The 24,021-nt window shown below is 36.2% G+C and overlaps 1 protein-coding gene across 1 annotated transcript; it reads right to left on the reverse strand.

Annotated features, from left to right (window-relative positions):
- Positions 1-466: 466 nt before the first annotated feature.
- myo1f (myosin IF) lies at positions 467-22,637 on the reverse strand. Its single transcript, XM_048209111.1, has 28 exons — positions 22,438-22,637; positions 17,941-18,072; positions 17,218-17,307; positions 17,010-17,104; positions 15,874-15,961; positions 15,694-15,783; positions 15,464-15,595; positions 14,421-14,555; positions 14,146-14,278; positions 13,832-14,028; positions 13,672-13,752; positions 12,045-12,131; positions 11,852-11,938; positions 11,576-11,743; positions 9,054-9,139; positions 8,732-8,813; positions 8,536-8,642; positions 8,329-8,427; positions 7,887-8,031; positions 7,638-7,752; positions 7,046-7,215; positions 6,549-6,694; positions 3,541-3,687; positions 3,307-3,455; positions 3,165-3,224; positions 1,427-1,640; positions 1,169-1,341; positions 467-1,084 (listed from the first exon to the last, which is right to left on the reverse strand). Exons 1-28 carry the CDS (start codon positions 22,438-22,440, stop codon positions 1,008-1,010), a joined length of 3,288 nt encoding a protein of 1,095 aa, XP_048065068.1. The 5' UTR covers positions 22,441-22,637; the 3' UTR covers positions 467-1,007.
- Between the last annotated feature and the right edge of the window lie 1,384 nt (positions 22,638-24,021).

Raw genomic sequence — 24,021 nt, forward strand, 5'->3', positions numbered from 1 at the left:
TCACCTCTGTTAAATACACCTCTTTGTGCCAGGGGCTAATAACCTCTATTCTACTGCAAATGCAATCCAAATATCACATCAAACACAGAAATTAGGTGAGGGAGGAAGAAAGACGGAAAAACATGTTTCCATGGTGAAGTTATTTAGGCTTGGTTCCAACTTTTAGGAACACAATTTACTGTGTTTTCAGCAGCATAGTTTATGGGCCAAGAGGCAAATTGAAGTTTTCATCACCTCGAGAGGTATAACTACACACTTCCTGATGCAAACTTGATCAGATTCTCAGTTCGAAAAAAGAGCGACACGAACAACATTGTAATTTACATATTCCATATTTAAAAGGATATAGTTACTTTTTGTGACTTAACTGTTATGTAAAATATTTTTCTTTATATATATATATATATATATATATATATATAGACAGATAGATATAGATATATAGATGTAGTACAGCACTGAAATCTTTTTAAACAAAGCTCTCTTTAATACTGTTAGTACCACAGACATCAATTTATTTATTTTTTGATTGAAGATTTTACACAGAAGAGAAAATAAAATAACAAAAAAAGGTTAAAACATCATTCAATGCATATAAAATATCTTCTTTTCTTTTTTTTTTTACATACAGTTTTCAGGAAATTAGACAAAAATTAAGGAAAAATCTGTGATTGTGATTGCTGTTCTTCCATTAAAAAAAAACGAGTTTTTAAAAAAAAAAAAATCAAACTGCACAACAGCGCTGTCATGTGGTCATTTTTGGGCAGTGCAGAGTCTTTGTAAACAGTGTATGCTCTCTCTTAGCCTGAAAACTGTACCAACAAATTCTTGTATCAAGTAAAAAATTTTTTTTACAAAAATAATCATTAAAAAAACTAACTAAAAGATCTTGGTACTGGCTTGAGTGCAAATTCCCAGAGCCTAAGAGATTCCGTGATCTAAGAGGATAAAGGTCAAAAGTCAGGTGCTGGTTCATCAGTGCGGTCTACCTCGTTGACATGCAGAGGTCAGATCTTCTCCACATAATTCCCAGGAAAGAGACCCTCCTTCCCATGAATTCGCCCTCGCCACCACCCTGATGGATCTACAGGAAAACCAGAGGAACATTACAAACCATTCAGCAGTTTAAATCAATACCACAGCATCCTTTCTTAATTCCAGGTCTCACCTTCCATGATTAGTTCTATGATGTCATTGACGTCAAAACTAATTTCATCCACATCCTGGCCAAAATACTGATAAAGTGCTCTACATCGAGGGCCCTGCGGTCGGGGCTGAGGTTTGGGACGGCTAGAGGGGGCCGGTGGAGGCCGTTGGCTGATGCTCCTTTTCCGCTGCATTCTGGTGAGATTTTAGACTCTTTAGTACTTAAAAAAATTGGATTTGAGATGTTTTAGTATGTGTAAGTCTGTCTGTGTTCTCTTACCCTGACATGCCCTGATCAGGCACATTGAGGAAGTCGAGGTTCGTGGACTGATTTTGGGCCGGCCTGGAGCCTCTTCGATTCTTCTGCGATCCCAGTTTAGGTAGAGCGTTGCTCGGTGGAGGGTTCTGCCTGACTGGCATTGAGTAAGTCGCTTCCCTCTGCTGCTGCTGAGTGCCACCCCGGTGAAACTGTGCAGCCCCGTTCTGATGGCCCCCTGTTAAAAATACACATTAAATCAAGGGTTACTGGTGTATCATACCAGTTGGAATTTCAGCTCATTTATTTTCCGATCTGTATTGTTAAAAAATTTAAAGACAGAGACTACATATGGGAATAATATTTACTAAAACACTGTTGCCCAAGACTTATTCCTTAAAGGGATAGTTCACCCAAAAATGAAAATTTGATGTTTATCTGCTTACCCCCAGGGCATCCAAGATGTAGGTGACTTTGTTTCTTCAGTAGAACACAAATGATGATTTTTAACTCCAACCGTTGCCGTCTGTCAGTCTTATAATGGGTGTCAATAGTAACACAATTTATAAGAGTCAAAAAACATGCACAGACAAATCCAAATGAAACCCTGCGGCTCGTGATGGCACAGTGATGTCCTAAGACACAAAACGATCGGTTTGTGTGAGAAACCGAACAGTATTTATATCATTTTTTACCTCTAATACACCACAATGTCCAACTGCGTTCAGCACTTGGTTAGTAAGGTCAGTTCGCGCTCTGACAGCGGCAGTGATGTCTCACGCTTATACTTCAGTTGGACATAGTGGTGTTTTAGAGGTAAAAAATGATATAAATACTGTTCGGTTTCTCACACAAACCGATTGTTTCATGTCTTAGGACATCAATGTGCCGTCATGAGCCGCAGGGTTTCATTTGGATTTGTCTGTGCATGTTTTTTGACTCTTATAAATTGTGTTACTATTGACACCCATTATACGGCTGACAGACCGCAACAGTTGGAGTTAAAAATTATCATTCGTGTTCTACTGAAGAAACAAAGTCACCTACATCTTGGATGCCCTGGGGATAAGCAGATAAACATCAAATTTTCATTTTTGATTGAACTATCCCTTTAAGGCCAACCTGAGTAGAATGTGTTTTGAGATTTGGTTCCACCTAAATTAAATCTGTTCATCATATAAATTTGGACTAAACTACTCAATTCATATGGATTAGTTTTACAATCTCTTTATGAACTTTTTGAAGCGTAAAAGTTTCAGTTGTGTAGGCAGTCTATGAAGGGACAGAAAACTCTCAGATTTCATCAAAAAGATCTTAATTTCTGTTCTGAAGATAAACGAAGGTCTTATGGGTTTGGAACGACATGAGGGTGAGTAATTAATGACATAAATTTCATTATTGGGTGAACTAACCCTTTAAGTGTCTGAAAACATTACATTCATGTCGCACTTATGTATATTCTTTTAAAGCATGCTATTTCTGTAATAAGTACTCTTTTTAAAAGTATGCTTAAGTGTACTTTTTTCACAAGGGTTGTGTTATCAGCGTTGCCTAGTTTTTGTTCATTAGAGATATGGGCCTCTGTAATGCTTCGTAAAGCACAAATCACTACATAAATTAACCTAAATTTAAATAAACCGTTTTAGAAACCTTAAAGGTTTTGAAATTTGCATTTACTTTGCATAACTGGAGAATATAAATTTGTCCACATGGTTCAACACAGCAGTTAGAGCAAAGGTACATAAATTAGGAGTTTTTATACCTCTGTGCCGTGGCTGGCTTCTTCCTCCATGACTCTGTGGTATTCCCTTCCTGGTTGGCTCTGGAGAAAAACAAAAAATAAATCTCAATGAAGAGTTTTTGTGCAATCGTTAACGCTTTATCCATCCAACCATCTCACGTACTGGATGTCTTTGGTAGCCCATCTCCTATAGTGACAGAAAGAGTCTTTCCTGCAGGTTTGATCACAGCTTCATCAGTCTGTCCCCTCTGAAATACCACCACACGGGTGCTGCCTCCTCCCCAGCCCTCCTTTTTCACACGGAACTCCAGCCTGCACAAAACATTACCATTAATTTATGTTTTGCACTGGAATGAGATAAATGAGAAACGAGACAGAGAGAGAGAGTAATCAGCACCTGTCGCTGAAGGACAGTGAGAGTTTGCTTTGGGTTTGCTCCTCATAGCGCTTGCACAGCAGACTGAGGAACTCAGTCTTAAATATGGACTCCAGCAGACTGTCATACTCATTTTCATGAAGGATGAAGAAGTCATCTTGCCTTGTGCTGGAGGGAAATGAAGACACACACATTTATCACATTTCCTGAAGAAATATAATGCTCATCCGAGTAAAACTACCAGAATGTCAAGGTTACAATTTAACTTATATTGGAACCAATATAATTCCAATAATAAGCAAGTATTTTCTAGGGTGTTTCGAACATAAGAGACTTCTTTCATAAACATTTAAAATAAATCGCCTATAGCCCCATCAGTAAGCCTTCACTGACACCAAAACGTGTTCCTTTTAACTTGATATTAATAGATATCATTCCGTATTATTGTTTTCAAGTATAAAATATGTAAAGCATTCGGGGTGTGATTGTGAAAAGAAGCTAACAACAAAAATCCAACAAATGACATTTTATCATAAGCCAGGCAAAACTCAGAGCTCAAATGGTGCTGGACGACTTATATGCCAAAGAAGAATTATGAGCAATTGAGGACAGAAGATGAAAGAGGACATGACTGATGAGATATCACAAAGCACAGAAAATGTTATTATTTACTCTGTAATTGATTTTCACATTATCTTCATGCGTCTTTGATGTAACATCATTAATCATCATCATAAGAAGTAGACAAACAACATCCTTCACCCTATTGTTCAGCCCCAACCCCCCCCCCCCCCCCCCCCCCCCCTTCGACTTTCATTATCTCTCAGACTTGACATATATGGCAGAAAAGAAGAACTGAGTCGCCATAAATATGAGCTCATTTCCTGTTTGCTAATTTCCCTTTTGCACTTTGCAAATAGTTTGACCCTGCAGAACTTCCGTATAAGCTTTTCTGCTGTAGCAGCAGTGGTGGTCTGGCAGCTTGTTTGTGTCTCACAGCAATAAATCTGCATGTAAGCACTACTGTGTATGAAGTATACACAGTATAAACGAGCAGCTTTATCGCATTTGCTCAGGCCCAGACAGCAAAATAAAGAGCTGAAATAACAATGATTTTCAAAGCAGCTGTATATCTAGCTGATTGTAGCTAAATGTGCAGTGCCTTTGGGATATGCAATTGAGACCATTATGCAGAAAATCCTTTTTACAAGCGGAATATTTCCACATTTACAAATAATCTTCACATCTGTTCCTTGTTAAATGAGCAATCTGTAATTGCAACAAAAAGCCTTGAAATGGCAATGTCACTATATTTTGACTTAAGCCTAAGAATCCACCATTTTGCTTGTGGTCTAGGGCTGAAACGATTAGTCGACATTATCGACAACGTCGACAATAAAAAATTGTCGACAAATATTTTTGTTGTCGAATAGTCTCTTGATCTCATACGACCTATTTGAAGGGCCTGCAATAACGCGGTGTAACCAGTGGGGCGCTGTAGCGCAATACTGTAATGCAGCCCTCCGGGATCCAATCCAATAAAAGAAGTCAGTGCTTTGGAGAGCATAGTGCAAACGACATCGAACCCGTGAAATGTGGGAGATTAACATAGCATAAACATAACAAACATAACGTTTAGCATAACTACAGAATACTGTCATGCAGGGCCACCAACTCTCATTCAAACTCACTGTTCTCACGCCACACGTTCATTTTCTCACAGTGAAAGATGCATCGCAGAGCAAAGAGGACACAGACAACGGCAACGCACCGACAGATCAGGTTACTTTTGATATAAAACTAAGTCTAAGCTTTTAAATTCAGTCAATATTACTACGGGATTCAAACAATACTTGTGGTGGTGACGCTGTTTAACGTTGTGTGGCAGATCGCTGTAACACCTCGGTTCAAGCGGCATGTGAACCTATTCCTCTCTATTACAGCGCGAAATAAACATGAATGAACATCAAAAAGTACTTACTGAACTTACTGAAATGAATCCATCTCTATTGTAATCACTTAATCGGAGTTTTAACCGCAGAAAGAAGTCAATAAAACTTGCAAACAAATATATCACACAAAATGTAACATTTACCTCAGGAAAGCCATTCAATGACCATAAACTCGATAGTTTGTGTGTGTGTGTGTGTGTGTGTATATATATATATATATATATATATATATATACACACACACATACACATATATATGATATGTAATATGTGTATGTATGTATGTTGTTTCATTTTTCACAAAAACCCCCACATGATTACATTATATTTATATATTTATATTTATAGTATATTGGTCTATTCAGTTGGCTTAAAAATGATTAAAAATACACTTTTAAAAGCTGAAGTGATTTCCTTGTTTTATTTACTAGTTAAAGTACAGTATAACTCAATATTTTAACTAATTGCTAAAGTAGAATAATCGAACAAAGCCTACTGATTAATCAGTGCAATAATCGATGATTAGTCGATTAATCGTTCTAATAATCGACAGATTAATCGATTATCAAAATAATCGTTTGTTGCAGCCCTAATTGTGGTCACAACCATACATATATATAGGGCTTGACATTAACACCCGCCAATTAGGGTGGATTTCAAAAATATCGATTTGATAGCCTACATATTCGATACTGAAATATCTGAAATGCTTTTAATAGATTAACAATATCTCGCTCTCTCATCTCTCCGACAGAGAGCTGACTCACAAACCCGCCTCCTCTAACGCACTCATTTTATTTGCTCCAGATGAATATTGTTGGTGTTACAGGGCTTGAATTTCGGCGTGGGATTGCACGTATTGCGCATAGTTTTACTCATTCCCACAGAGTGCGTGCATATAAAGTCGCCTCTTCGTACTGTGGTCAGTAACTTTGGAACAAAAAAGTTAATGTAAAGTGTAAATGTAATGTAATGTAAAGTATATATATATACACACACACATTTATAAGATAAATGTGGTTCCAGCACAATTACAGCTTATACCTTTAAAACGGGCAGTATGAGGCAGCAACTTACCTCAAAGAGATTGAACGGATACTGCCAATGTCCAGCTTTCTTTTCAGAACTTCCTTTATCTGGCCCTTCTCTGGTCCTTTCTTTATCTTTTCCCGACCAATTAGGTAGATGGATTTCGGCGTCAGTATTAGATCTCTCTTTATAGACTACAAAAAAATCAGCAAGAAATAATTACAGCTTATTTTTGCCCTTATTAAATCTATTTTAAATAAATAAAATATAAGCAGCACAGCCGTTTTTAAGACTGATAAGTTTCTTGAGCAGTACTGAAGACTGGAGTGATGCTGCTGAAAATTCAGCTTTGCCATCACAGGAATAAATTAAATAAAAAAATATATTACAATAGAAAACAGGTATTTTATATAGCTCACATTATTACTGTTTTTATTACTTTTGATCAAATAAATGCATCTTTGATAAGCATAAGAGACTTCTTTCAGAAACATGAAAAAAAAAAAAGAATAGCAAACATTTTGTTTTGCTATTTAGTGTCTCACCTTGAACCTACGGTCGTACTTGTTGACCGAGTCTGCAAAGTCAATCCGCTCCCTCTTGGCCATGAACTGCCGGAGTTCAGGCTTGTCTTCCATGCCCAGGTAATCGCCAACAAAGTTCCTGTTTATACTATTCCTACGTCGTTCTTTAAAGTTATACAGTATATCAGAGGCTGAAAATGAGAACGACAGAGAGATAGAAAAAATAAGTGTGCAACCTCACATATACATTTATATGCTATTACAGGGTATGCTATATGCTATTACAGAGTATGCCATAAGTTATGTAAACATTTAAAACACAAATTTAGAAATGTATTTAATTTCAACACTGAAAAGAATCACTTAAAATAGTTGGCGATAATTAAAAATGGATTATTGTACCCAATATTTGTCTGTGTATACATTGTGTACGCTGTGTAGCTTAGCGACATGCTAACAGCAATCTCTTTTGAAATCAATGGGAATTGAGTCTCAAATGGTGGAGCACTATTTGTGTGGCACATAGATTTGCCAAATCAGGTTCTATGACCTGTAAGGACCTCTTAGGATGCTGCTTGTATGGGCAGTAGGTATCTCACTAGGTTTTACTCACCTTCCTCCCGCATCTGTTCATATTTCCTCCTGGCGATGTATTTCCTCCATGCCTTCTGGATGGTTCTGGCAAATGTGTCAAACTTCCTCTCTCGCATCTCCTCCAGCAAAAACAGCTACAGTTAGAAGAAACGGGAGTTGAAATGAGAAATGTTGTTTAAGGGTAAGTTAATATTTGTGAAATCATTTATATTTTAGGCCTTGTTTGTATAGTTGGAGGTGACTTTTTTATGTGATTTCTGAGCCTCACCGACTCTGGATTCTTGATGAAGACCTTGGTGCGGCCCATTTGGTACTGATCCGTGTCCATGTTTACACAACGCAAGAGGTGCAAAACCCCCTGCTGTTCCGCACCACGCCAACATGGCCACGTCTCCGCTGTTAGGATGGCATACCTAGCAAAACACACATGTGATTCAGTTACCCGAGATAATCGCACTTAGATTATCAGACTTGGGAAATCACCCCTAAAATTAGCACTCCTGAAATGGCCGCCATAAGATTAACACACCAGCGATATTTCCGCTGAGATTGATACTAATTTGAGCTCCCTCACTTGAGGTTAACTCACTTAACTGGAAAACCCCAGAGCTAAGTCAAGTAGTGGAGTGCAATGCTACAAAAATGTCTATATAAAACACATTTGCAAAGACATTTTATGACCAAACATATTATTTCAAGCTTACTCTTACCTCTGTAAAAATTTCTGGAAGATTCTACGATAGGCAAAGCCGGCACGTCGTACCCGAATATTTTCTCTTAAGCCAAGATATTCCACTTGATGTCTCGCTCTGGGACCATAAAAGTGAAATTTACGAATAGCACATGTTGTGAGTTCAGTTGCGTCATCTTTGCGTAATATTTGGAGTCTGCGCATGATGTTATATTGATTGACTCACCTGCTCTCCTCCCAGTCTTTGGGCCTCTTGGTCTCGTTGGGTTTGATGCAGCGGATATAGTGCGGTGTGCACTTCATCAGTGTGCTAACCAACTCGTTGGCTTGCCTCTGTGGACCAGACAGTCAGTGAGTGACTCCAAACAAAGGAAATGCGACAGGTATGCTGATCCTCAGTTTATTAAGGACATCGGTCTTACTTTTATCTTCGAGCCAGCAGTGGTTGGTCTACCTTTCTTTTCCGTGTTGAGATTTTCTGGGAAGAGGCTTCGGATGAAGTCGCTGCAATGCCAGAGAAATAAATATTTTTAGATGTTTGGAACATGTTGATTGCGGTTACGGGAAAAGGAGAAAAACAGTTGAACTTATTTCAGGGAAAATTGATTATGCTCATCTTTCTTTGTTCTGTTGTTTCTTTGGCTTTCCATTCCATTCCATTCTCTAACCTTTACCAAACCTAAATAAAGCCTATCAATTTGGAAAGTGCTTCCGATGAGAGAGAAAGAGAAAAATAGCACTTACTATTCGCTGCTTTGCATCAGTTCTATGAGATCAGGGAAAAGCACATCTCTGTTTCTCTCACAGAAACCGTTGATATCGTACGACACCTGATTAAAGAAGTACATAGTGAGAAGAAATTTTAAGACATGATCCTTCAGAAATCATTTTAATATGCTGCTCAAGAAACATTTCTTATTATTATCAATGTTGAAAATGGTTGTGTTGCTTCATATTTTTGTGGAAACCATTTTTTTCAGGATTCTTTGATGAATATTTATTTGAAACAGAAATCTTTTGTGACATTATAAATGTCTTTACTAAAAACTAGAGTAGATGACCTTAAATCTAACACACATGGACTTAGAAGAATCAGGGTATCTTCCGTTCATTCATGTTTTGATTTGATATTGAAATCAGAAAAATGAGAAAACCACACTTTTTTTCATTTTTCATTTTTAAAATGAAAACGAAAAAACAAAAAACTGGCTTGATTTTTCTTTTTTCGTTCTGAGGTTGGAAACAAATAAGCAGTTTGAATATTCAATCTCTACATGTGGGCGGGAATGAAACGCCTCTTTCCGCTGATTGGTCAACCAGACGTCAAACCATGTCGTCATCAGTTGTTCATCGGTTCAGATCAACAGAATAAAAGTCCCTCGCTCTACAGCTGTACGGATTCTTAATGCGTTTTTTCTACATTTTATGTCTTTCTCACGAAATATTAATTTACTTTGCAGCTGCACACAATTACCCCCATTCTACAACGTTGGCACAATGCCTGTTTTAAGTGACCAACTATAAAAATCTAGCGAAGCTGCTCAACGCACTGGCCAGCGAATGTAGGCACACATTGAATTAAAAAGTGCAAATCAGTAGCCGATGTAAATATGCAGCAGTCATAACTTGTTTTAGACAACACCCTGAGTTTTGGGATCTGGGAGGAATTTGAAATATGACAGATATGAAAATATATTACATGTTATTAGTTCATCAAAGCGGTGCTATAGAGAGATGGACTTAAAATGCAAAAAGTAAAATAAATAAATAAATAAAGGGAAAATGTTAAAACAGTGTTAAAAAATAACCATAATAGTGCTCTCTTAAGAAGATATCAATTATATTAGGCCATATATCAAAACCCTGAAATAACACTAACAATAATGAGATAAAGAGTATTTTTATAGCCTATTTATTGCCATCTGTCTGTGTCAGAAATGAACTGTAATTGATTTAGTTGATTAATTGATTTTCAGGGGATTTTAGGATTTTTCCTAATCTTATTAGATATGTATGCTTTCTTTAATGTTAAGTTCTTAAATTTAGTCATTTAAATTACAATATTATGACGCTATAGGTTGTTACCAATTAAATCAGTATTAATCAAAGGCTTGCAGAGGTGGCAAAGAAGCAGCACCTGAAGTTGCTTTTAGATTTATGAGTTGTTAGATTGCTCAGAGAGGGCAGTATATGTGTTGGAATTACAATTGCATAATGTAATGATATTAATGTTTTAAACATAATTTTGAATACAGAAAATTTTAAATGACAAAATGAAACGATAATTGGATTATGAAATTAATGTCGCCAGTAGGTGTCAGCAAGTCATTGTGTTAATGATTGAGTCATTTATTTAAGCGATTCGTTCAAAACGCTGATTCATTAAGGAATGAAACACTGCTCTGTGTGCTAGGAATCAGTCACACAACGGTTCTGATCTGTATTGGAAGTTTAGCTGGCAGAGAAAATAAAACACAGTTTTGTGTGACATTTATTAATACTCAATATTAATGAAATAAACTCAGAATATTGCCTTAAAAGTTATAAATTTAAGAAAAGGAAAAAATAGCATGTTGCCTATTATATACATATATTATGAAACAGAAGGATTAACTGAATATTTGACATTTGACATGTCCTACACTTCTCTATGAAAACAAAACTCAAAATAGAATAGGCCTAATAGATATGCTGTGACTGTAAAACACACACACACACACACACACACACATATATATATTAATATTAATATTAATAATTATATATAATAATATATATATTAATTAATATTTATGAGATAAACTAATATTTCACGTGATGAATTAATGTCTACACAGAATTAGGCCCTGACTCTGCATCAGAACGATTTGTGTCAAGCCATTCACTAGTCTCTAGAAAGAGATTAAATGTAGAATAAACGCGTTAAGAATCCGTACAGCTGTAGAGCGAGGGACTTTTATTCTGTTGAGCGGAACCGATGAACAACTGATGACGACATGGTTTGACGTCTGGTTGACCAATCAGCGGAAAGAGGCGTTTCATTCCCACCCACATGTACAGATCGAATATTCAAACTGCTTATTTGTTTCCAACCCCAGAACGAAAAAAGAAAAATCAAGCCAATTTTTTGTTTTTTCGTTTTCATTTTAAAAATGAAAAACGAAAAAAGGTGTGGTTTTCTCATTTTTCTGATTTCAATATCAAATCAAAACATGAATGAACGGAAGATACCCTGATTTAGAAGTCACAAAATTAGTAACACACACCTTGCCAGCGTAGTGGTGAATGACAAAACCAGAGTTCCAGTTGTTGAAGTGTTCGTGCGTCCCCACTGCAGCCTGTAGCTTCTGAAGCAGAGTTAAATCAACTCCCTCTTTGGTGGCATGCATGGTGGCACACACATCATCCAGCACGCTCATGATGCCAGGAGGATTCTGGGATTGAGGGGGAATGGAGTTACAGCTTACAAAGCTAATAAAAAAATAATATCATTATGAATTATTATTAATATTAAATATAGCAAAGCCCCTTTACAGGCTTACCAGTTTGTTTTCTATTAAGTCACACACAACTTTGTTGTTAAAATATTCTATGGGTGTCCATTTGATGCCCTCCTGTACATACTCTTCCTGTGGGAGGTAAAAATAGACTGTCAGATCGAGAATTTTCACACATCAAGACAGATATACAAGTGAAAAGTGTAATGAAAGACTTGTTGTTGTTGTTTTTTTGTACCTGTTCTGCTTTCAGTGTCAACTCAATAAAGATCTGCTGCAACTTTTCATTCACAAAGTTGATACAGAACTGTTCAAAACCATTCCTCTAAAAAACAATAGATTATTATTAATAATAATATTAATTTAAATTAATTAATATAGTAATGATTAAAAATGTATTTTAAAGGTGCCCTCGAATGAAAAATTGAATTTATCTTGGCATAGTTAAATAACAAGAGTTCAGTACATGGAAATGACATACAGTGAGTCTCAAACTCCATTGTTTCCTCCTTTTTATATAAATCTCATTTGTTTAAAAGACCTCCGAAGAACAGGCGAATCTCAACATAACACCGACTGTTACGTAACAGTCGGGGTGTACGCCCCCAATATTTGCATATGCCAGCCCACGTTTCCAACATTATAAAAGGCATTAGACAAGGGCAGCCAGTATTAACGTCTGGATCTGTGCACAACCAAATCATCAGACTTGGTAAGCAAGCAATAACAATAGCGAAAAATGGCAGATGGAGCAATAATAACTGACATGATCCATGATAACATGATATTTTTAGTGATATTTGTAAACTGTCTTTTTAAATATTTCGTTAGCATGTTGCTAATGTACTGTTAAATGTGGTTAAAGTTACCATCGGTTATTACTGTATTCACGGAGACAAGAGAGCCGTCGCTATTTTCATTTTTAAACACTTGCAGTCTGTATAATTCATAAACACATCTTCATTCTTTATAAATCTCTCCAACAGTGTAGCATTAGCCGTTAGCCACGGAGCACTATCAAACTCATTCAAAATCAGAAGTAAACAATATAACAGTATACAATACTCACATAATCCGACGCATGCATGCCGCATGCATGACGAACACTTTGTAAAGATCCATTTTGAGGGTTATATTAGCTGTGTAAACTTTGTTAAGGCACTGTTCAAGGCAAGCGCGAGCTCTGTGGGCGTGGACCACGAGATTTAAAGGGGCCGCAGCATAAAATCGGCGCGTTTATAATGATGCCCCAAAATAGGCAGTTAAAAAAATTAATAAAAAAAATTCTATGGGGTATTTTGATCTGAAACTTCACAGACACATTCAGGTTAAAAATTAAAATTCAGTTAAAAACATAATCTAGGGCACCTTTAATTTTTCACAGAATGTTACCTTCAAATTAAAACAATTATTTAAAAAAAAGAAAAACACAAAATACAGTACCGTTCAAAAATTTGGGGTCTACGACTTTTTTAAATGATTTTATAAAAATAAGTCTCTTAGGCTTATCAAGTTTGAAATTTATTTGATCAGAAATACAGTAATGTTGAAAACAGTTGTGCTGCTTAATATTTTTGTGGAATCCATGAATACATTCGTTCAGGATTCTTTGATGATAAGAAAGTTCAAAAGAACAGCATTTATTAGAAGTAGAACTCATTTTATAACATTATAAATGTCTTGATCGAATGCATCCTTGCTGAATAAAAGCATTAATTTCTTTAATAAAAATTCTTTCAAAACCTCTGAATGGTAGTGTATATTTAAAATTACAAATATGCCTTATTGGTTGATTAATGATTTGAAGGTTAAAATTCATTCATTAAAATATGCAATGACAATCAATCAAAGGGAAGAATATTTACCTGGAAAATCTCAAATCCATAAATATCCAGAACGCCAACGCTAAGCTCTTCAGTGGGTTTCTGTATGGCTTTATTTATTGCCTGCACAGACAGAGAAAGACAAAAATTACCCTTTTTCCCCAACTAATGGTTACTGTTTGTTCATATGTCATTCACTAACCTCAACTAGATAGTCAAACAGACGGGCATAGAGGGCTTTGGAGAGAGCGTCACGCGTGTGGCACGCTTGTTCCCTGTTCAGAGTCACATCAATGGATTCAGATTTACCACCCCATTTGGAATCCATTTTCCTGCTGGTGAGTTTCTCCTGTAGACGGTTCTGGTCGATTCCCAGCAGGTAGGCCGGGAAAGCCAATACTGGTTTGAAAGCAGGGTAAAAAAAATTTTGAAGATAGATAGTCACTAATATGACAGTCAATAGTGATGTCAAAACAGCAAACAGGGAAGCATTTACTTCATCTGCATATCACTCACAGTCTGTGCTCTCCACCTGCCCGTAGTTTCCCGCCTCAATGAAACTGATGGCGCCCAGATGTAAGATGCCAGCTACAATCTGCAGCACTTGCCTCTGAACCATCTGCGGTATGCCGATCACCCGCATGGCTTCCTGTAGACCAAGTCATCAAAACTTAGGGTCAACAAAGGTCTAGAAAGTGGCTGAAACTGACAAACTGAGCTACTCTCGATGTATTTGGTTTTTGGAGGTGACAAACATAATGTGGCATGATAATATTGATTAAAATATGTACCATGGTTTCCTGGAAGTCCTTGCTGTCATTGGTTCCATCCACCTTGTATGTTCCAGACTGGTTCAGGTAGTAATAGTAATCTGGGGTCATAATTCCCAATTCTTCCTTCTGCTGAGGCGTGCATCCGTCTATTAGCTAAAAAAAAAAAAAAAGAGTGGTGGTTTAATCAATATCTATTCATGTGACCCATCAGTATTATGTAACAATTGTGTGTGGTCAACATGAATGTTGTCTTTTAATTCTATGAATTTTCCAGATGCAGATTTGGGAAAAAATATTACATATTTGTATTAAATAATTTAATTTAGAGCTGTAAATTTATAAAAAAGCAAAATATATTTAAAAAGAATTTTTTAAAAATTAAAAAAAAACATTATTTCAGAAAAGTAATATTTAAGACACTACGTATTTCTATTAATTTTCCAGATGTTACAATGTTAAATAATTTGAATAAATATTAATATATTTAAATAAATAATTATTTATATTACATATTTACATTATTGCAACACTTTACAATGAGGTTTCATTAGCAAACATCAGTTAACTACTTTAGTTAACATGAACTGAGAATGAACAATACTTATACAGCATTTATTAATCTTAGTTAATTTCAATTTACTAATACATTATTAAAATCAAAAGATGTATTTCTTAACATTAGCTAAAGCACTGTGAGCTAACGTGAACAATGAACGGCTATTTTTATTAACTAACATTAACAAAAAAGATTAATAAATACTGTAACAAATGTATTGCTCATTGTTAGTTCATATTAGTTAATACATTAATTAATGTTAACAAATGAGACCTTTCTATAAAGTGTTACCCATATTTAATTGACGTGGTTTTTTTTGTTCTTCGTTCTTTTTGTAGTGTTTTATCCCACTTTCCTTATCTGTTGTTTTTCTAAACACTGTTAAACTAAAAAAAGAAAAATTACAAAGCTTTTTTAAGACCTCAGTGACTCACTTTGATAAAACAACAGTCTAAACAAAGATACTTACCTATAATTAGAAAAGGGGAAATTTTCTCTTTCCTACCTGGTAGAAGATGTGAAAGCTCCTTTCATTTTCATTCTGGCTCACGACTCTTGATTTTTCCAGCAGGAAGTTGGAGATCTTCCCTCCGTCTGGCTCTCCTCCTCGACTAAACTGGATCTCAAAGTATTTGCCCTGTCAATCGAGCTAGCGTTACTCACAGTAATGGAACACAGGTTTGCGTGTTGTAAATTCATAAGACTGAGCTGGATATATGTGAGTGTGAAACGCACAAAACGGCTTGAATTGTTGTTGCGGACTGTCTTCGCATTGCCAAACGCTTCCAGCAAAGGGTTCGACTGCAGGATAATATCCTTCACATGCTGAACAACAAAAACGACACAGGACAGGTTTTAGAACTAAGACTTGCTTTTTAAAAGGTAAAAAGATATTCTAAAAAACACACTTGTTACCTGTACTTTCTGTCCTCCCCCTGATACTTTTGAGATGTAGCCCATAATGTACTTAGCAGCAACTGTTTTTCCTGCACCACTTTCTCCACTAAACACAAACATACACAGGAGGTGAATGTATCAAATGTGTCCCTGATTCAACAGCTTTACATCAGCGCTGTTTGAACTCACATTCTCACATGGCATATTTTTAGACACACACAAACATGCTTTTTAAAAGGTAGCGTCACTGTCACAGGAAGTTGTGGTTATCGGCTTTTAAACCTCTTTTTAATTCTTTGCTGCTTCACAGAATCCAAAGCAGTGGTAAAGTGAATAAAATGGCATGTCTACATATGGCTTTCCTCTTCCTCATTGGCCGAGCTTAAAAAATGGAAGTAGGCAGGCATCAGGACACATCTTGCGACATTAAGATGCCCCTATTTGGTCAATCAAATACATATTTCGGTGCCCTATAATATCCCATAATCATGTTTAGTGGTTGGTTGAATTCAATTTATAAATGTCTTTTTTTCTAAGACTTATTCTGTTCTGCTGGAAATTATAATTTTAGTTATTAAATATGTGTTTGGTTACGTCTTCATTTGTTCTAGCTTATTAGATGTGATAGTTTGGTGCTTTGGAAGGTACCTTTCAAGGTACGTTTATACAAAATTTTCAGTAAGGTACCAAGGCATCAGTTTTAGAAAGCAACACTTGCAAGGTCTTCTTTTCAGCCTGTGTAAATCAGGAAGGAAACTATACTAAGAATGGTGACCACTGCTGCAAAGCCTTTTGTGGGTGTGACAAAACAGGGAAGGAACTGCCAACAGTGACGACAGGACCGAAGAGAGTAATGATACTGATACTGAAATGTGGATGCAGGAAGTGGCATGAAAATGCAGTGGATTTCACAATAATCAAAGTTGTTAGACAGTTAAAGGTCACAGAATGAGGACATTTCTTTGAATATTAAGGCAGAAGGGACTCATGTGACTTCCTTGATATTCTTTCTGAAGTGGTATTATTTTAAGGGTTAATTTTAGGGGGGTTGGCTTGCATGTGAATGTGGGCTTCGGTTTGAATGTGGCAAGTTACAGGAAGAACATCAAATCCGTGTTGAAACAGGCTGCACATATCATGCAAGAACCACAAACCTGATAATGACACATTGATTTTCACTGTCAATCATCATGTTCCTGTACATGTTGTCTGTCAGAGCGTAAATGTGTGGTGGGTTCTCATACTGAGCCTAAGGAAAGAGAGAGAGAGAGAGATGGCTGTGAATCTGACATCATAAGATCAAGTTAAATGCATGATAAATGTGCTAATTATTGATATAAGTGTTCATTGCATTTGACCTACAGCTCCCTGGTAGAGCTCAATCTCACGGTCAGTGAAGTACGGCATCTGTTTGAAAGGATTCACTGATATCAAGACAGGTCCTATGTAGGTCTTCAAATCACAGTTAAGGACATATGAAAAATACAATACAATTCAATTCAATCCTATTCTGTTGGTTTCAGTTCAATTTCTATCACATTACTGAAAAACAGCATTCTAGATTATATACGGTATATAAAATTTGGGTTTGGTAAGAGTCTCTTATGCTCACCGAGACTGAATTTATTAATCAAAAATAAAGTAAAAACAGAAATATTGTGAAATATTTATATAATTATAAAAATTATATTGTGAATATATTTATATTATTATAATTTTAAAAACAGTTTTCTATTTTAATATATATATATATATATATATATATATATATATATATATATATATATATATAAATGCACTGCTAGTAAATGTCATAGACAATTAGTCAGCATCTGCAAATTTAATGTTGTGGACTAAAAAAGTTTCAATGCAACAACAAAGAGTGGCTACTAAGTGTCATTTAAAATCAGGAAGTGAGTTTGTGCTAACTGTTGAGACACGTAAACAAAAGAGGAAGACATAACTTCTGATCAACCTTCTGTGAGTGACCATACAGCCTTAACAACATGTAGTGCTAAATGATCAGCTGAGAGGAGTGTAACGATCCACCCTCGAGTGATTTGTTCCATTGGAGATCAAGGATACAAAGATGTAGTCGTCCATGTATCTCTTTTTGAGATTTTCCACAATGGCATCTTCAGTGATCTTGGAGAGAAGCACCATGTCATCAACACCACTCTGCTTGACATTCTGGCTCTGCCAGTGATACTTACTGCCCTGAAGGAGAGAGGAAATAGAGTCACAAATTCCATTTATCGGCCAACTTGAATGGCTAATGACTTAACCAAAGAAAATTATGACAAAGATGTGAGTTTATGTCCTTGTCGAAATAGACAGCTGTTGTAGTCCTTATATAGCAACTGATGTTTTTTAAAGCAAACAATTGTTTAACTACAAACTTTATCTTATTTTTCACATAAATCCTAAATTTCTAAATACCCATACAAAATTCCTGAAGGAATTCATGACTCCTTTATGACTACAAACTGAACAGGTCTACATGAAGGAGTTTATCTAAAGTCAGAAGAGCTTATATGGTACCTATGTTGAGATCAACTTGTTAGAGTGTAAATCTAATATGAAATGATATCCACAACCCGTTTTACTTACATAGTGCTGGACTTGATTTTATCCATCATTAATTGACAAAATTGCTAAAAGATACAAAAATGAAGCCAGACTGATTTTGAGGAGGCTTCTTGACATTTGTGGAAACTGAAGGTCAAGTTCACCCAAAGCATTTCAATGTATCCCAGAGAAAACACTTTTTTTTTTTCAAATCCATCATGGTTGTTATTATTAACAGGGTTTTTTATTGCCATAAAATTGCTTTAGTGACATTAAATTACTGTGTAAACCCAACAGGAAACATCAAACAGCTTATTTTAGAACTGGAAATCTGAAAACTAGGGCATTATGTCAACCTTTTACTTCTTATAAAGGAACAAATTTCTTAACTAGCATACTGCACTGATATTCAAGCGAGGAAAAGACGCTGCCTTGGGAAAACTGACAGTCATGGCTAACTTGCAGCATCCAGTTCCTCTTTCAGTCTTCTCTGTTGCTGAAGTATTTACCACCATATCTAACCACTGGTGACTGCAGATAGAGAAGGAAAGAAGCTAAAAGTTGAACCGAGATGTGCATCTATATATACTTGTTTTAACAGAAGACATGATCTTCACAAATACAAAGTCGAGAAAATGTTGTTGTTGTTGCAACTTTGTGTGAGGACACAACAAAGAATGTTCTAAACTTCAGATGCATTTTGTCCATCTAGAGCCAAGGATCCCAACATACTTTTTGACCTCTGTAGCGCCCCCGTCAGGCCAATCGGGGTGAGCCTTGGTGACGTTGTAGACGGTATGAGTACTACCAGCTCTCAAATTTCCAAGTCTCTACGACTTACGGTTTGGTCCATCCATTCACTTTAAGGGGAGAATGCTGATCCTTGGAAATTTTAACAATTACATTAGGGTTTCAGTGCTACGCATTTGAACCCCTAATAATGATAATAATAATAGGACTCTGGGGTAAGCTAAATTAGTCAATGTAGGTTCTGTCATTAGCATACATTGGAATTGGTCTAGTCTAATAAATGAATAAATAAAAACCTGATTCTCTTAATATATAGGTAATTGAAATTAGGTGGTTGCCTGTGGTTATTAGGACAGGAAACCACAGATAGTTACCAAGCAACAAGCAGCAGATGTAAGGAAGTTATAGACAAGCTGTATGTCTGTGTCACATTTTGATGTATTACACACAGCACTAAAGGTTGTGTCTTACTTAGTATAATCATCTAACATAACTCTCAGCATCATTTGAAAAAGAATACAACTGTCTGCTTATATTTACATGTAATATAACAAGCATGAGAAGCACAATTCAACAGTTTTATAACAAGACTCTTTTTAAAGACAAAAAGCTCTAAAGTTAGAGTTGAAGAGGCTGAAGCTAAATCTAGCACGCCAGAGTCTCCACCAGAGATCACATTCATCTTTGCCTTTAAATTTGAGGTAAACTAGATGTTTCTCTATATAAGCTCCTTAAGGCTTATTTGCTTTTGATGTGTTGCACCAGCTTAGGAAGCTGTGAAACATTCGTTGGGTTTGTGGTCTGAATTCCAGGTCTTTGTTTCAACCACAGCTCAAACATCACACATAGAGCATGGTCATGGTACGTATCTGAGCTACAACAGAGGTATAATATTATAAACTAATAAAGTGTTGTTTGATGGACACTGGAGTTTCTGAAAATACATTTCTCTTTCATTGAAGAGATAACAGGCTACATAATGTTTAACATGTGAAAATGCGTATACCCTGAGGGAGATTTAGGACTATAGAATGAAGAATAAAGCCATGTTTTTTACTATATAAAGGTCATCTGTTTCTGAATGACATCACTAATGTTCATCTTTATTTCTAGAAATAGATGATAAGAGTAAAAAAATGCTCAATCAGTGGAAAACACTTTCATCTACTGATCTTTTTATTCCAAATTTGGTCATTCCAAAATTTGAGTCATTCAGAAAATAAAGATATTGAAATAGCTGATATGCTCATATGAAAAAAGGGAAGAGGAAATGAAAACATATAATTCACCAACTGATGAGCAAAACAGACATTAGTGAATCAGCCACACTGATTCGCTGATGTCTGTGCTGAGGTAAAGTTCTGATATAATGATAGTGAGCAAATGGAAACTGCTTACAAATATGCTTACTTCCCTACTTTAAAGTGAGGGAAGATTCACAGTATTCCTAAAATAGTACGTGAGAAGTACCCAGGCGACCTACTTCCGGTGAGATTCGGACGTGAGCATCAAATGGACACTTTATTGTCCCATGAGGTCACGGGGGAGGATTGGTAAATGGCAATAAAGCAACTGAAGCTGGTATAGGTCACATGATTATGACAATGACGAATGTAGTACATTCTGAATACATTCACTCTACACATATTTATACTATACTGACCTTGCGACTCTTAAAATAGTTTGTTACCTACTCAAAGAGATGCGATTTTGAACACAGCTTGTGTCTCATAGATTAAGAGAACTACTTTAGCAAGGCCTTTTGCTTTTTTATGCAACTTTCTAACAGCCTGTAATGCTAAAAAATAAACGTCTTCCTTTTTGTTGGATCTCAAATATAGAGATTTGAAGAAGACAAAATCCAAACCTGTATGACTTACTTTCTTCTGTGGCATGCAAAAGAAGATTTCAGAGCCCACTGAATTTCATTTTATGGTCAAAAACAGTTTAAACATTTTTCAAAATACCCATTTCATAATGACATCGCTAATGTTCCTCTTTGCTACTAGAACTACATGGTAAAAAAAGTGGAAATGCTTGACCAACTTGATGATCAAATTCCAAAATTTGCTAATGCAAAGCATTGTGAGACATTCAGAAATGTAAGATGTTGAAATAGCAGATATTTAATATATAAGAGGAAATGATACATACAATTCATAATTGATATACAGTTCACAAACCTGTAGACTTTCTGTGGAAAACAAAAGATTTTTTGAGGAATGTTTCAGTGGTTTGTTTTTGTCCATGCAATATAAGTCAATGGGGTTTGAGGTTGCGTTCATCTTATGTTCAAAAACAGGTAAAATACTTTTCAAAATACCTTCTTTTGTGTTCCACAGAAGAAAGTCAGACAGTCAGTCATATAGGTTTGGAACAACATGAAAGTAAATGAACCATCATGACATGATTTTCATTTTTACAACATGGATCAACTTTGCATCCATCATCTGACCTGTGGTGGAAGTTGTAGGCCAGTTGTGGTAGATCTATTATGTACAGACTAAGAAAGACACAAGCTTCAGAAAACTGTAGAAGCGGTGAGGAAGTACCGAGACAGGAACCGCAAGTCCCCTATGACATCCTTCCCTACTTCTACCCACCTCTGGGTGCTGTTGCGAAAAAATCCTCTGTTAACCTCTCGCCACACAGTCAAACGCTCACTTCCTTCAGAAGCACCACCCTTGCCCAAAACTGCTTTCAGCTACCTAAATGCTTTGACACTGACATCATGAAAGCCTTCAGCATCACCTTACCAAAAGAAACGTGTGAAAATCACACCAGTTTGAAAGCATAAAGCTTTGATGAACAACAAGTCCACTCTAACAATAAATATACAAGATAAAAGTCACAAATACTCTCGGTAAGTTGAACCATGACTAATAAAAAGTTAATCAGTTTCCATTTAAGGAGTTGTTTGAGTTCACTTTTGTGTGATGCTGTTCGTTGAGCTTCCTTTTCAGTTAGTTTCACACATCCTATAAGAGTTGTCTCAAGCTTTTTGAATTTACAGAGGAGGAACCTCTCCAAAAGACATACAGAATTAGCACCTACACAGTTGTGTAATGAGTATAATGAGGAAAGTATATTCCTATATACTTATTTACAGACATATATAGCTCAAAAAGACCTGAGTTTAATCAAGAAGGGGCCTTTTTTAGGAGCAACAAATAGTTGTGAGTCCAAATAAGCCATAAGTAAAAGTCAAAAGAGAACTTATTAAGCATCTAGTTGCAATGATAAACCTCAAAGTGAGCACTTTACCATTATGCCGGTGCTGTTTTGTTTCTCCTCCTTTGTGGTTCTTCCTTTGATGAGTGTGACAATCCAAAGGTTTCTCAGCACCCTGCCATGACCAGCAGACTCTACAGCACAAGAGCAGAAATTTAGAGAAGGGAAGCAGACTGTGACAAGCACTGAGCACAGATCACTTCCTCAAACTCCCACGACACCCTTAGGTGAGACAAGAAGAAGTTGCATGCTCTCTCACCACAGGCTGTACACACGCATATACGCCTACAAATAGAGGACCCATAATTGGTCTAACTCATGTCTCTCATGATCATGCGAAACCATTGATGTGTGGCAGGTTCCAGGTCAGCCGTTACTCTGAGGTGTGTGACACAGGATGCAGCCCCTCCTGTTGAAAGGATGACAAACTGCATATGATGCAGATGATGAAAGTCATCCTGCAAAACACCAAAACTGAACACACCCTCACTTAACATTTAATCTTCTTTATGCAGTTCTAAATACAAAACAACTCTCTGGTTTGAGAGTTCCCCCACAGCCTCAAGTCACATGAAAAAATGAAAAAATGCCAAACAAAGCTGAACATTAGGGCTCTGGGCCCCAAAGCACATACACAGGGCCCCTGATGACAATTTTGGTAATGCTTTCTATGAAGCCTGTATTTATAATGCATTATAAGGGTATTCTTAATTCTTTATAATACATGCAATACATACAATAATCATTACAACAGATACAATTCATTACCTTACCTATTTGTGGTTATAACTTACAACCTGAGGGTGAGTAAATGATGACAATAAATGTTTATTTTTGGGTGAACTCTCCCTTTAAGCTTACTGGAAACTCTTTTAAATTTAAAACAATAGAATATTGTTTTGTTGATTTTACATATGGAACACATTATATTTTCTAAGTATTGCAATAAAAATGTTTGAAGCAAATGTCTTATAACCACTTCATGATATCTTATGGCTGTTTAAAATAAGACTTAACCTTTGTTACTTTACTTAAAGCAGACAAGTTTATCACTAGTTTTGCATTTGGCTAGGGTCAGTGTCACTACTGGTAGCATGAGGCGATACCTGGACCCTGGTGTTTTCAAAGTGTTCCTTTAATTTTTTGAGCAGTGTATAATCCATTATAACTTAACTGGATAAAATGATGTATATCGTGTGTTATAAATCATCATACACTTAATAGTTATAACCACAAATAGGTAAGCATTATTACTGTTGTTATGATTATTAATAAGATGATACAACACATTACAAGGTTGTTTATAAGGCATTATGCGTGTATTATAATGCATTAAGTATACCCTTATGATCCATTATAAATGCAGGCTTCATAGAAAGTGTTCTAATAGAGCAAATGAAGTAGGGCAAACGCACACCTGCAGAGGTGCAAGCTGAAGGAAAAATGCAGTCTAGTTAAAGGTTGAATAAACAAGCCTATACGCTTCAGTGAGTGTGCAGTTGTTTCCCTTTAACTAGATTTCATAGAAAGTGTTACCACAGTGGTAGTTTTTTATTGTTAGCCTACCAATGTCGTTTCTCTGTTTCTAATTTGTTTCGTCTTCGTCGTCTTCTGAAG

Source organism: Megalobrama amblycephala, linkage group LG12, assembly GCF_018812025.1.
Source record: "Megalobrama amblycephala isolate DHTTF-2021 linkage group LG12, ASM1881202v1, whole genome shotgun sequence".
NCBI lineage: Eukaryota > Metazoa > Chordata > Actinopteri > Cypriniformes > Xenocyprididae > Megalobrama > Megalobrama amblycephala.

Excerpts from the sequence above, each read along its gene's own strand:
- myo1f (XM_048209111.1), bottom strand. Across the intron at positions 7,753-7,886 it reads TCATCAAGAATCCAGAGTCG|CTGTTTTTGCTGGAGGAGAT; the intron begins GTGAGGCTCAGA and ends TTCTAACTGTAG. Across the intron at positions 3,688-6,548 it reads ATCCGTTCAATCTCTTTGAG|CACAAGGCAAGATGACTTCT; the intron begins GTAAGTTGCTGC and ends ATTTCCCTCCAG.